Here is a 13,454-nt window from a genome sequence, read left to right on the forward strand (position 1 = left end):
TGTTTTGTCTGGGAATTAAAAATAAAATAAAAGCAAAACGGCGGCGAAGATGGCTGTAGCTCGAATAAAGCTTCTGAGGAACAAGAGACAAGTTGTGGTGAAGCAAATGAGACGTGACATTGCCCTTCTTCTTCAGTCCGGTCAAGATGCCACTGCTCGTATCAGAGTAAGTATAGCTTCACTTTCTCTAACTCTCTCTTACAAAAGTAATAATAATAATCTAATGATAATTTGGTCTTTTGATCAAATTCAGGTTGAGCATGTGATTAGGGAGCAGAACATTCTTGCGGCAAACGAGATTATAGAGCTTTTCTGTGAACTCATTGTTTCAAGACTCACTATCATTTCCAAACACAAGTATGTTTCAGTTTGTGTCTTTTTACTTGAAAATCAATTAAACTTCTTTTTTTTTAACTTGTTTTTGAAAGGGAATGCCCTGTGGATCTCAAGGAAGGCATTGCTAGTTTGATATTCGCTGCGCCTAGATGCTCTGAGATTCCGGAGCTTGGAGATCTGAAAGACATATTTGAGAAGAAGTACGGTAGAGATTTTGTTTCTGCTGCTACTGAGTTGCGTCCTACCTGTGGGGTTAACCGGATGGTAAATTAAGTAACATTCTCTTGTTTCTGGTTTAGTTAACATGATGTGGACTGACCTTTTTGACTCTTGTGTCGTGTGTGTTGTATAGTTGGTTGATAGGCTTTCGGTTATGCGCCCCTATGGAGAAGTCAAACTGAAAGTCATGAAGGAGATTGCAAAGGAGTTCCAGGTTGATTGGGATACTAAAGAGACAGAACAAGAACTTCTCAAACCTCAAGAACAAACCATTGTATGTAATGTGTGTGTCTTTTCTTTTTTTTTTTTTAAGTAGAATCAGAATTTCAAAAAACATGTAATCTTTGTTTTGTAAATGAGCAGGATGGGCCACGTGCGTTTGTTTGCGCCTCAAGCTTACCTGTAAAACGTGCTTCTGATGAATCCATTGATCCTTCTACCAAAGCAGTGCCGAGGTAAGGACATGCATCTCCATCTTCTTGCTTCAACAAACAGTGTCTAGATAAGGACTCATCATAATAATGAAGTCTTGTTATTGTTTTGTTTTCATATAGATCGAGTAGTAGCATGAGCATCAGCACACATTATCTTGACACCGAGTCAGCGGCTGAAGCAGCAGCTGAATTAGCCAAGCAAGCGGTTGAAGCAGCAGAAGCAGCAGCAGCCTTGTTAGCTAACAAGGATCATCCAGCAGGTTCAACAGGACAATCCAGAGATTTTGAAACAAGCTCCTACTACTACGCAGAGAACAGAGGAATCTGCAGAAGACATAGCTGCAACAATCCGTGTGTAAATGAATCTGACCACAGTGAAGAAGCAGCTAGGAGGAGACAGAGCTATAACAACTCTCCACCACTCCCTCCTCATCATCCTAGAACTTCTGAGATCCAGTTTGATGAGTCAGACTACGAGGAAGAGACAGAGACAGAAGACGGACCGTTACAGAGTCGTGCTTCTTCCCTCCCACCAAGCCGAGAACCACCTCAGGCTCCTCAGTGTGATGAGTCGAGACGGGACTCAAGCGTTCACCCAAAACTGCCTGACTACGATACTTTGGCAGCACGTTTTGACGCAATCAGACACAGTAAAGGGCCACTGATCTGAAGCTGGAAACTTCATTTATTTATATATATATAGAAAGAAAATCACGTTTCAGATTTATGCAATTATTGTGTTTATTACATTGGGTTTAGTCATTTTATATGAAGAAGAAAGGATCATTATGTTTTTGTACTTAAAAATCACTGTGGAGACTGGAGAGTCATGCATTGCTCACCGGTTTCTGTAATAAATTTAGCATTAAGGAAAGTTGAGAACGAGAGGACAGTTCGTTTCAAGGTTTATCAGATGGACAACGAGCTGGTGGAATGGGTTTAGGTTAGTTCCTTGGGAGACAAGGCACTCATTGGCTAACAGATAGTTGTTTTGCACTGACGGTGATAATCAAAAAGAGTTTCTATTGGAAGTAGGCATTGGCATTCGAGATCCCAATCGGTTTTGCTTTTTCGAATTTATCAAAATCAATCCAATTCGGGTAATATGAAATTTTGACTCTAGAACGGTTTAGGTTCTATCAGGTTTAAGTCGAAGTTAATAAATATACAAATAATTGGTACAATTCGATGTACTTTCCGGTTCGGATCTCAATCGATATTTCAATTTAAAAGTACATGTTTTTCATATTTTGTAACTAAAACATAAATAAAATTGTTTCTTCGATTTTAAAATATATGATTTATACATATTTTGTAACCAAACATAAATAAAATCGATTCAAAAATAAAAAAAAAACAATATCAAACGTGATCATTCAAAATCAAACGAAAGATAACCATAATTATTTGATAGAAAGAAAACCAAATAAATGAATGCATAAAACGAAGGCCCGCTATGCTAAGCCAAAAGCGAGAGAAACCCCATCCCTCTCTTTCCTTTTTACGCCCCCCTGCCGCCACACGAGAGGGACATGGGGGCATAAAAGGGGATCCTATCAACTTGTTCCGACCTATGATAATAAGCTCATGGACTTTGGGTTTGAAGATGTGTCAAAACCTAAACCATAGATTCTACGAATTTGAATAAAAATAATATATTTATATATATAAAATATTATTTAATGAAAACCAAATCAAAATCTAAAAACTTAAATCTTCAACTGTCATCTTCAACAATCAAATTTCATGTAGTATATAATTAATAATTATTTTAGATATCCAATAATATCTTAATATATTTTAAATACATACGAGGAATTGAGCTAATGTTTGGTATAAGTTATTCTTTTGGATTTTGAATGTTTCACGTTCTATCGCAAATCCATTTAGGTTTGGTTTGATTTGAATAATATCAATAATCTGAATACCATAAAATAAGATCTTTCGGCATTTATGTCGGGTTCATATGTGTTTGGATTCATTTTTATTAGATCGGATTCGACCCGGATTTCGGGTTCACTTTATTTGCCCAATCCTAATTGAAAATATGGATGAAAATATTAAAAATCTCAAAAAAGCCAAACTAGAGAATAATAAAAATATATACAAACATTGAATAGAAAATACATAAAAATTAAATTGAAATTCTAGCATTAAGTATTTTTTTTTTGCTATCAACAGAACATTCTAAGTAATTGTATATTGATTTCTTAAACTTGTTTATGACCCATTAATAGAGTAAATTTTCAACTAAATACTATTAACTAACAACAAATATTTTCAAAATAAAGAACTCATTAAATCTATGGTCAAGTCAAAAGTGGAAGTTATTTGTAACAGAAATAATTTAGTAAATTTACAAAATAGTTAGGTTTACATTCAATGAAAAATCCAGATAGTTAAATTTTTTTTGACTAGACCAGAAAATTAAACAACAAAATTCACGTATATGTAAGGTAAATACTTTGGGGTCAAGGTATATATATATTTTTTTTTTAGTTGACTCAAAAAAAGGAAAATATTTTTTTCTTGACTGAAGTTTTGGAAAAAAAAGGAAAATATCTTTCATCAAAGACTTCTTTTTGCCATATCAGATTTAGAGTATCTATATATAAATAAACGTATCTTCACATTCTTCCAATCACTCATCTAACAAACAAAGGATATCAGAAAAGAATTAAAAAAAACGTAACAAATAGAAAAGAGAGATGAGTGATCAATCCGTCGAGTGGTCTGATCTACCCGAAGAACTAGTCGATGAAGTAGCCAGCCGCCTCTTCTCTAAGGTCGAGCTTCTCCGATCCCGCAGCCTCTGCAAAACCTGGCGTTCTGCGTTTTCCATCCACAAACGTTACCCCAAACGCCATAACCGCAACCCCGGACGTGTCCTTTCTCGTTACAGTAGTTATACAAAACCGTGTCGACTCTCTCCCGCGGCTTTCTTCCGTGTGTTTCTCTCGTCCTGTCAGAACAAAGGATGGCTGATCAAAACCCAAGATGTCTCCGACTCCGAAACCCGTAAAAAGCTACTGCACCCTCTCTCTCGTGTCCCTGTAGACGGCTCTTCCCACCAAACCCTAGATCTTTTGAAGTATACCGTCTCAGAGATTCATCAGTCTTACAACGTTTATAGATACTATGATTTCTCTAATAAACTCACATCTAACGTTTTCGCTAGAGTTGTCTTAGTGGACAATCTTGTTTTCGGGGTGAACGACAAGAAGGAGATCTGGTGGTGCAACAACGAAGAAGGTAATAAAAACGATAAGAATAATGTTTGGACAAGGGTTTCAGATAAAGATGCTGAGTATTTCTCGGACATTATAGTCCACAAAGGTCAAGTCTACGCCTTGGACGTAAACGGTGCGATATGGTGGATTAGTTTATCCGAGCTTAAGATTTTTCAGTACGGACCTTCGACTCCAATAGATTACTACGAGTATGATGATTGCAAAGACAAGAGGCTCGTGGAGTATTGCGGAGAACTATGCATCATTCATCGTTTCCGTAAGAAGTTTCGCGTGCGCAGAGTTGATGTGGAGAGGACTACTGGTTTTAAGGTCTATAAGATGGATATGGATTTGGTTGAATGGGTTGAGGTTAAGTGTTTGGGAGATAATGCTTTTGTCATGGCGACGGATAGTTGTTTCTCGGTTTTGGCTAGAGACTATTATGGATGTTTGGAGAATGCTATATATTTTACAGAAGGTAAGGTTGTGAAGAATGTTAATTACGTGTTCAAGCTTGGTGATGGTAGTGTTAAAAAGAAAAAGTTGGCGGAGTCTTCTTCTGAGAGTTGTTTTCATATGTTTTATCCTCCTTTCCTTTGAGAATGTTTTTTTTTTTCTCTTTTTTTTTTCTTTCGTATAATAATGTTGTTGTTAAATCTCAAATCCTTATGTTTTGTGTCAATGAGAATGTTCTTGTTGATGATATCAAACACTGCCTGCAGTTTAGTTCCGCAATTGAACAAAAAAGAATTGGTTTCTGGTTCGATTCGGTAATTAATCTTTTTTTTAAGAAATTTTTTTTTAACCAAACTATACCAATTTTAACCGAAATTCCAAAACGAACTAACCAAAATTTAATTCAACTTAGACCAAAATTTCTAACCAAACTAACAAGAAAACCAAAAACTAAAGTAATTTTTTTTGAAACCGAAAACCGAACTGAACTTTGGTGAGATTTCGATCGAACCGAACTAACCGAATTCTGTAGTAACCGACCAACTAACCGAATAAAACGAATCCGTAGAGGCATAAAACCTTCACTGCAAAGCAAATACGTTCAGTCCTTCGCGTCTGTTTCATGTCGTTTTCATATGATTTAAACGACGCGGTGTTCATTGATAACGCTGTTAAACGACGCAACAGGTTTCCCACCCGGCACCCGCCATATCACATCGATTGGCAATTAGTAAACCAAAATCGAACCGGGTGTAAACATCTGCTTCAGGATGGTTTTCGTCTATTGCGACCGGTCAACTAATTTATAGTCCGGTTGGTTTGGTTAGCGCAGTACAGTGTTAAAAACGCCATCGTTTTTGGTCTTCACTTCTCGTATCGTCGTCGTCTTTAAGTAAGCGTCGTCGACACACATTTGTCGTCGGAGACTCGATCGGAGACATGAAGAAATCGCCGTTACCGGTGCAAAACGTTCACCGCTCAGATAAGAACGTCGGTGGCGGAAAAGAAGCACTGGTGAAGCTATTGAGATGGCATTTCGGCCATGCAGATTTCAGAGGGAAGCAGCTAGAGGCGATTCAAGCTGTTATATCTGGTAAAAATCGTCGTAATACACCGATACGAATATTCGGTTTCTCTCTTATTGAATGATCCTTTGTTTATTTGTTTGGCAGGAAGGGATTGCTTTTGCTTGATGCCGACGGGAGGAGGGAAATCGATTTGTTATCAGATACCTGCGCTGGCTAAACCTGGAATCGTCCTTGTTGTTTCTCCTTTGATTGGTACAAAAATTTCTGTTTTTTTTTCCGTGAATGTAGAATCTGTGTTTTTGATTTTGGGGGAGCTAACTGTTTGTTTGTTTCTGTGTGTTTGCTTTCTTAGCTTTGATGGTGAGTGTCATTGTTCTTTTCTCATGCTTGTTCTCTATAAGCTTGTTTTTTTTTGAAAAGATGATTCTTTGTTTAATAAAGGAGAACCAAGTGATGGCGTTGAAGGAGAAAGGTATTGCTGCTGAGTATCTCTCCTCCACTCAAGCTACACATGTTAGGAACAAGGTGAGTTGGATATCCTCTGTGTATCTATGTGTATATATATGCAACGTAAATAAATTCCCATTGTTGGTAGAATGCTAGAATTCAAGATTCATGCCATGTGTTTTGTTATAATGTTTGAGTAAATCACTTGGAAACGTTCTTCAGTTTGTTTCACTTCAAGTGTTTTTGTTGATTATTCCTCGATATATCTTGGATTGAATGAAATAACTTCTTGGATTTGTTTTATTGTTTAATCTCATTTATGTGATTCTCGAACTTTGGTTTTAGATCCACGAGGACCTTGATTCTGGAAAACCCTCTGTGAGATTGCTGTATGTAACTCCAGAACTGATTGCGACGAAAGGATTTATGCTGAAGCTGAGAAAGCTCCATGACAGGGGTTTACTGAATCTTATAGCCATTGACGAGGTAAGTCCGTGTAATGCTAATACAAGAGAGTTAGCAGGAAAGCTTCAGGTGTTGAACTTGGATGTGGTGGGTTTAATTTCTCTCGACTGTTTTATGTATATTTCAGGCACATTGCATCTCATCATGGGGCCACGACTTCAGGTTTATAAGTGGTCATTGTGTAAGCATTATTTTCTGTGGGCGCTTGCTATTCTAACTTATTTTGTGGTTAAAACAGACCTAGCTATCGTCAACTTTCAAACTTAAGAGATTCTTTGGCTGATGTTCCAATGTTGGCTCTAACCGCTACTGCTGCTCCTAAGTAATTTTCTGTCTCAGTGCATTATAAGAACATATTTGTAAATTGTAGAGCCTTTTGTCAACAGCAGTACTTTGCAGGGTGCAAAAGGATGTGATTGACTCCTTGAGTTTGCGGAATCCTTTGGTCCTCAAGTCTTCTTTCAATCGTCCAAATATCTTCTATGAAGGTTTGTTTCCCCTTTAGCTATTAATTTGTCTCGATAAAAAAGTTATGAGGAGTTCCCAACGTTGTTTTGTTTCAGAATTTTTCATTGCTTTCGTATCATCTGAATAAGTTTTTATTGGTGCAGTTCGGTACAAAGATCTTATAGACAATGCTTATACTGATTTGTGCAACTTGATCAAGTCATGTGGAAATATTTGTGCAATTATCTATTGCCTTGAGCGTACAACCTGTGATGACTTGTCTCTTCATCTTTCCAGTACTGGGATCTCTTCTGCTGGTAAAAACGTCCCTTGTACCTTTACCTGCTTAAGAATCGAGCCAGCTGATTTGTGCTAATCTTTATGTTTGCAGCCTATCATGCAGGACTCCAGAGTAAACTGAGAAGTACTGTTTTAGATGACTGGTTGTCCTCGAAGAAGCAAGTTATTGTTGCCACAGTGGCTTTCGGGTATGAACAACTCTCTGAGTTACCTTGCATTTGGGTTCTTGGTTTAATATGATCATATTCTTTGCGTCTTACTATGTTTGGGAGCTCTTGGGGGCACTTGATAAACGTTCTAATGGTTTATCTACAGGATGGTAAACAAAATTTCTTCCTCATGCTGCATATTTTTTCTTAAATTTACTTCTTATGCACTGAAGCATGATCAGACAACCGACTTTATAGGGTATAGATAAGAAGGACGTGAGAATGGTTTGCCACTTCAACGTTCCAAAATCGATGGAATCTTTCTACCAAGAGTCCGGTAGAGCAGGTCGGGATCAGCTACCTTCAAGAAGTGTATTATACTATGGTGTAGACGATAGAAAGAAGATGGTAATGTCAACCTGGTTATGACAGTTCTTTATTTCACAGCTTTCACTCTATGAGTAAGTTATTTAACTTACTTTACCAACTCTTTGCTAGGAGTTTCTACTGCGGAACTCGGAGAATAAGAAATCTCCATCCTCAAAGAAACCTACAACATCTGACTTCGACCAGGTAAGTGCTTTCTTGTTTTCTTTTAGGCTCTGTGTATTTCAGTTGAAAGTTATTCTCATTCATGCTGCATGAGTTTAGATTGTGAGATACTGCGAAGGTTCTGGATGCCGAAGAAAAAAGATTCTTGAGAGCTTTGGTGAAGAGGTGTGATTTGTGTTTTACTGAATCAAATCTTTAAGTGATTCATTAAATTTTACACCGCTGATTTTCTGTTGCAAACAGTTTCCTGTGCAGCAATGCAAAAAAACGTGTGATGCATGTAAGCATCCAAATCAAGTTGCTCGTTGCTTGGAGGAGCTCACGACTACCGCCTCCAGAAGACACAACTCTTCTCGAGTTTTCATCACCAGGTTTTGCTAATAACCTCATCTAACTGTGCAACTATACAAAAGTGTAACTAAACTCCGTACTCGATTATTTTGCAAGCTCGAGTGATAATAAGACCAATGAGGGGCAGTACTCGGAGTTCTGGAACCGTAATGAAGATGGAAGTAACTCCGATGAGGAAATATCAGATTCAGATGGTAATACTTCATTGATACTTAGCATATAGATATCCTTTCTTTTTTACTCACGTGTTGAACCATCTACATGCAGATGGAGCTGATGCTGTCGAAAGCCTAGCAGGACCTAAACTATCGAAGAAGCTGGGAGTAGATGAGAAACTGGTTTTACTGGAGCGGGCTGAGGAGAAGTACTACGAAAGGAATAAACAGGTTTGCTAACAGTTCCACTTCATTTTCTTTAGAAACAAAAGTTTATCTTAGCAAAGCCTACTTGAACTGTTTGCAGGTCAAAAAGTCTGAGAAGAATGCAATATCTGAAACACTAAGGGAATCAAGCAAGCAGAGACTCTTGAACGAGCTTACACGAGTACTTCAACTGCTCGGTGTAGAAGAGTAAAAATCTCTTGAACCCTCTTTTCAGTATTATAAGTGCCTCTCTCTCTCTCATCTCATTTAAGTGGAACGTTGATGCAGGATTGATTCCCAAAACGCATCTGAGTTTCTTGAAAACGAGTGCTTTAGAAAATACAGCAAAGCAGGGAAATCGTTTTACTACTCACAGATAGCGAGTACTGTGAGATGGTTAGGAACCGCAAGTAGAGACGATCTAATGATCCGACTTAGCTCAGTGGTAAGCTACGCCAGAGGAGAAGAGCCATCAGGAGAATCACTCCCGATGACAGAACCAGTCGAGAACATAGAGCAAGAAGACATAAACACATACGCAACCGAGCTGCAGGTCGATGAACCAACACAGCTGCTAGTGACTAGCCCGAGCCGTTCGCCTATAAGGCTCCCAGAGATTCCGTCATTCTCAGAGTTTGTGAACCGGAGAAAGATGAAGCACTCTACTCAGTGTTCTGATGGCAAGAAACCGGCAAAGATAATGAAGCTACAGTGAAAATTGTAGCCAAGTCCTTCACATATTTGTTTATTACAGTAATGTTCTCTTTCTTTTTTTTTTGCTAGTTTTGGCATTGGCCTATTATTGTCTCTTGAAGTCGTAGCGTAGAGAATACAGTGTTCCTCCCGGTTAAACAAACTTGATTGGAACTAAACCAGATAAACCGATATGTAATTAAAAACAAAAGAGAACAGGTTTAAGAAGAAAAAAAAAATCTACAGATTCTAATCTCAACCTCTCCTAATACAAAACGCCAACAGCTGTCTATTCTTTTCCGTGAAAAGCGCTCACTGACTTCGAAAAGCACATCTATATTTAATATTTTCTTAATCGTATATTATATGGTTTATAATACACGATCCGTGATCTGCGCTAAGAGATACACCTCATGGAGAAACTGGAGACTGATGAATCTACAGCGGCTCCGGCGTAGACCCTAGCATGATCGCTCTCTTGACCGTAATCCATCATCGGACGATACTCCAGATCGTCGTCGTGATCGTACACAAACTCCGGCATCTCTATCTCGTTCCTCCTCACGTGTTCCCACAAGTACTCAACTCTGCTTATGTACCTTAGCTTCCCGTACAACCTACCGTAGCCAATCCACCACACCAAACAAAACCAATTCAGTAAATAGAAAAAAAATCTCAGTCTCTTATAACCGAAAAAAAAACGCGACGGTTGCTCACCCGCCGGAGAAGAGGAATCGTCCGCAAGTGGCGAGGAAGAGACGTGATTGAAGGCCTGGGTGGAGGAAGTAAACCTCCTGGAGATTATTGTCTCTTACGTTAACCGGAATCGCGTCGTAGATCGCTCGTAGAGCTGAGATTCCCGGGAAATTCTCGCTCCTCTGTACGCCGGTGTGAACGTAGAGAACTGAGAAAGGTTTTCTCCCTAATCGAGGAAAGATCTTCTCCTCTAGATACTTCTTCAACACATCCAGTGACACAAACCGAGCTGATTTGAGAAAAGAAAAAATCAAATTAGATCCTAACAAACAAATTGAAACAGAAAACGAGTACAGATCGAATTGTATACTATCAAGTACCTGGAAAGAACTTGCCGATGATCCGAAGGATCTTACGTCCTCGTTTGTCTCTGCCATGGATCTTGAAGATCTCGAGCTTCTCAATCAGCTGCTCCTGTTCGATCTCCGATATCTGAGTAGTGCTCATCTCTTCGACGGTGATAATAATCAGTTGAAATATGCGGCGAGTGACGCTGCTGATGAGCTCTGAATATTTTTATAGCATCTTAAGGAATATTCTGTAGCATCTTTTAACGTGATCTTTCTCACCTCTCCGTGGGTCCTACAATCATTACCTGTTAAGCAATCAATCTGAACCCTCCATTTACTCTACATCAAACGGCTACTGTCTTTTTGACCCTTTTCCCGCGCACATCTTAGGCGATACGTTACGTTTCGCCTCATCACATCATTGGAGTTTTGGATAAGATAAACGTTATCCTTGGCTCATTATATCTTGTCGAGCAAGACACTAGAATTATTAGTTTTCTAACACTGAACAATCTAGTGTAATAGAGATCTGCATCTGCTTCTTATCCACAAGCACATGCAAGAAGGGACAAGTGCATTGAATCTAAAGGCATATCAAAAACATAATTTTCTAAGTTTCCAAGACACCCATATACATACATGATACACCTACACGCATATATCATTATGCACACAACATACATACATGGGTGCTCTTAACATTAACCTCACTTCTAGGCATTATACATACATCCACTACTAGAATACTAGATGACGGCAGATTCTCGAATTATTAGTTGAACCTAACAATTTTATGGAACCTAAGTATCTTTATTGGCATAGGGCGTGATTATAACTTCCTATGGCAATAATAAGCACTTCAATCACTTGCATTTACATAGAACGCCCTATTAACTATCCGGATCAAGTAAAGAGCATTTGGCAACAACTACAACAGTTACTTAAGTTGATTGGCCTCATCTGCCTGATCAAGGGTGAATCCAGACATCTCCGCTAGTTCAGCGAGTTCTACTTCTCCGCTTAAGACCTAAACAATAAAAAGAAGTGAAACCAGAAATGACAATGTGATGGAAAAAAAAATGTAAGCAAGGATCCAGAGGTTTTACTCACCTGGCCATTTATCATCCATGTCGGGAATCCTTCGATCCTAGCATCTGAACACGCCTTGAATATTTGAACTCCTTTCTTATACCCTTCGGGAAAACATTCCACGTAGTTCAGTAGTTTTGCTGCTTCTCTTCCAAACATCTATAGATGAAAGGGGACTTACATGAACATCACAAATCAATTAAAAAAAAAAAAGAATGAATGAAGTGCCTACCTCCTTTTGCTCTAGGCAGTGTGAACACCAGAATGCTCCATACATTTTAGCTCCAATGGAGTTTAGATGTTTTGCTAGAGCAACAGCGTAAGGGCTCGACGATGTAGTGATCTCTGTTGAATAATATGGCAGTTCAATGTCACCTGAGCTGCAAGGAATGAAACCAAAGACATATTGGGGTTAAACGAAACCACTTGATTTGACTCATTCATCTTCGGGATTCAAGAAAGAAAACATTGAGACTAGATTACCGTGAAGGGATTGGCTGAGCAGAACTATAGGAAGCAGATAAGGAGGCAACTACTATGATTACCAAGCATATCTGCAACCCTACAACTTGTTGTATCTCTTGCAACTTCACATCCTACCACATGCATGGGGCACACATAAACGTAATCTGAATTTACACGGAATCAAAAATGTAAGAGAAGCTAGTATAAAAAGGGGGTTACCTTTAAAGAGAGGAAAAATAGACTAAACGAAAGGAAAGCAGACAGTAGACAGTAGAGACACGATGATCCTGAGAGTTTTGTGCTAAGGATATAGAGGAAATATGCACTAGCAGATGCCATTGTAGTCGTGGCCGTGAACAACGCAAGACGCCCGTTGGTCTTACTGACTCCAAAGGGTAGATTCCCTTCCGCATTCCCAAGCTGTGCACTTAGAGCGGTTACTAAGCCATACATAACAAACCCAACCACTGGCAGAGGAACACCTGGAAAAGACGGAAGCACACTACATAAGAGTGGGAGTGAGGAATGCAATTGAACTTTTAACAGTTCTTTCTATGCAAACTTAAAGTACTTGAAGCTCTCCTAATGAGGCAATACTATAGCTTGTAGCACAAACCAAAGATTATCACCAATCACATGCGAGTTATTTAAACGTGAATCAAAGCTAAAGCGATGGATGATAATACCAACCAAAAACAAGGGCGTAATCGCTGTTCAAGACATCGCCGCAAGTACCACCACCAACAGGGCAGAAGGCATCGGAGCCAGTGAGCTTGAGGTAAGTCAAATACGCGGTGTCTAGCATCCCAAAACCGCCGAGTACGGTGTACCAGTTGTATGACGAAGTGTCAACAGGTACTTCACTTGTGGACGGCGATGATGAGGGAGAAGACAGCGACGGCGCCGAATCTACACCATCTTCCGGCTTAGATGAAGAACATTTGATTGAAAATCTCCGGTGATAGACCTGATTAAGAGCACATGACTTCAATTGACCAATCACAGAAGAGATACATGACAGTGACAAGGAATTTACCTCGAAGCGTCTCGGACAAAGACTTGATGATGAAGGAGGGAGCTCACGGAAGCTGAAACGAAAGTGAGGAGACGATACAGAGACAAACCTCGCCATCATCGTCGTCGAACAATCGCTACTCCCAAATGGACTTGTTAGACAAAACATCATTCATCATCTTCTCCGCTTCTCACCATCTCAGCCACTTGTTACATAACTGGGCCTAAGGCCCATAATATAGTTTCATTTGGATCCATTATTAGCTCAGAGTTTGGCCTATTAAGAGCCGTACGATACTATCGCACAGGTTACATAGCAGCTGACGTGGCAACGTCCCCCATACCATTTTGTCATATATTGGCGTATGAGC

At 39.2% G+C, this 13,454-nt stretch overlaps 5 protein-coding genes across 6 annotated transcripts; 3 read left to right on the forward strand and 2 right to left on the reverse strand.

Annotated features, from left to right (window-relative positions):
* Positions 1 to 7: 7 nt before the first annotated feature.
* On the forward strand, positions 8 to 1,884 carry LOC108819485 (uncharacterized). 2 transcript variants are annotated; one of them, XM_056993323.1, is made up of 6 exons: positions 8 to 166; positions 254 to 357; positions 429 to 600; positions 689 to 838; positions 919 to 1,010; positions 1,110 to 1,884. In XM_056993323.1, exons 1-6 carry the CDS (start codon positions 50 to 52, stop codon positions 1,657 to 1,659), a joined length of 1,185 nt encoding a protein of 394 aa, XP_056849303.1. In that variant the 5' UTR covers positions 8 to 49; the 3' UTR covers positions 1,660 to 1,884. The 2 variants fall into 2 exon arrangements, with proteins under 2 accessions (XP_056849303.1, XP_056849304.1); XM_056993324.1 differs by having other exon boundaries at positions 689 to 829; positions 1,110 to 1,880.
* A 1,771-nt stretch (positions 1,885 to 3,655) lies between these two features.
* On the forward strand, positions 3,656 to 4,819 carry LOC108821637 (F-box protein At4g35733-like). Its single transcript, XM_056992222.1, has one exon. The coding sequence runs from the start codon at positions 3,698 to 3,700 to the stop codon at positions 4,817 to 4,819; it is 1,122 nt and encodes a 373-aa protein (XP_056848202.1). The 5' UTR covers positions 3,656 to 3,697.
* A 776-nt stretch (positions 4,820 to 5,595) lies between these two features.
* Positions 5,596 to 9,543, forward strand: LOC108821908 (ATP-dependent DNA helicase Q-like 3). The gene is made up of 19 exons (XM_056992802.1): positions 5,596 to 5,768; positions 5,848 to 5,955; positions 6,056 to 6,063; positions 6,145 to 6,228; positions 6,496 to 6,636; positions 6,743 to 6,777; positions 6,854 to 6,937; positions 7,015 to 7,103; positions 7,227 to 7,379; positions 7,454 to 7,550; positions 7,678 to 7,681; positions 7,770 to 7,919; positions 8,010 to 8,084; positions 8,163 to 8,228; positions 8,307 to 8,434; positions 8,511 to 8,608; positions 8,682 to 8,800; positions 8,877 to 8,983; positions 9,065 to 9,543. Exons 1-19 carry the CDS (start codon positions 5,615 to 5,617, stop codon positions 9,489 to 9,491), a joined length of 2,127 nt encoding a protein of 708 aa, XP_056848782.1. The 5' UTR covers positions 5,596 to 5,614; the 3' UTR covers positions 9,492 to 9,543.
* Positions 9,544 to 9,637: 94 nt separating this feature from the next.
* Positions 9,638 to 11,119, reverse strand: LOC108821907 (uncharacterized). The gene is made up of 3 exons (XM_018594899.2): positions 10,546 to 11,119; positions 10,187 to 10,454; positions 9,638 to 10,086 (listed from the first exon to the last, which is right to left on the reverse strand). Exons 1-3 carry the CDS (start codon positions 10,670 to 10,672, stop codon positions 9,867 to 9,869), a joined length of 615 nt encoding a protein of 204 aa, XP_018450401.1. The 5' UTR covers positions 10,673 to 11,119; the 3' UTR covers positions 9,638 to 9,866.
* Positions 11,120 to 11,266: 147 nt separating this feature from the next.
* LOC108821904 (thiol-disulfide oxidoreductase LTO1-like) lies at positions 11,267 to 13,273 on the reverse strand. Its single transcript, XM_018594896.2, has 7 exons — positions 13,106 to 13,273; positions 12,760 to 13,036; positions 12,289 to 12,551; positions 12,088 to 12,200; positions 11,837 to 11,984; positions 11,626 to 11,763; positions 11,267 to 11,542 (listed from the first exon to the last, which is right to left on the reverse strand). Exons 1-7 carry the CDS (start codon positions 13,253 to 13,255, stop codon positions 11,453 to 11,455), a joined length of 1,179 nt encoding a protein of 392 aa, XP_018450398.2. The 5' UTR covers positions 13,256 to 13,273; the 3' UTR covers positions 11,267 to 11,452.
* Positions 13,274 to 13,454: the final 181 nt, after the last annotated feature.

This window comes from Raphanus sativus, chromosome 8 (assembly GCF_000801105.2).
Source record: "Raphanus sativus cultivar WK10039 chromosome 8, ASM80110v3, whole genome shotgun sequence".
Classification (NCBI taxonomy): domain Eukaryota; kingdom Viridiplantae; phylum Streptophyta; class Magnoliopsida; order Brassicales; family Brassicaceae; genus Raphanus; species Raphanus sativus.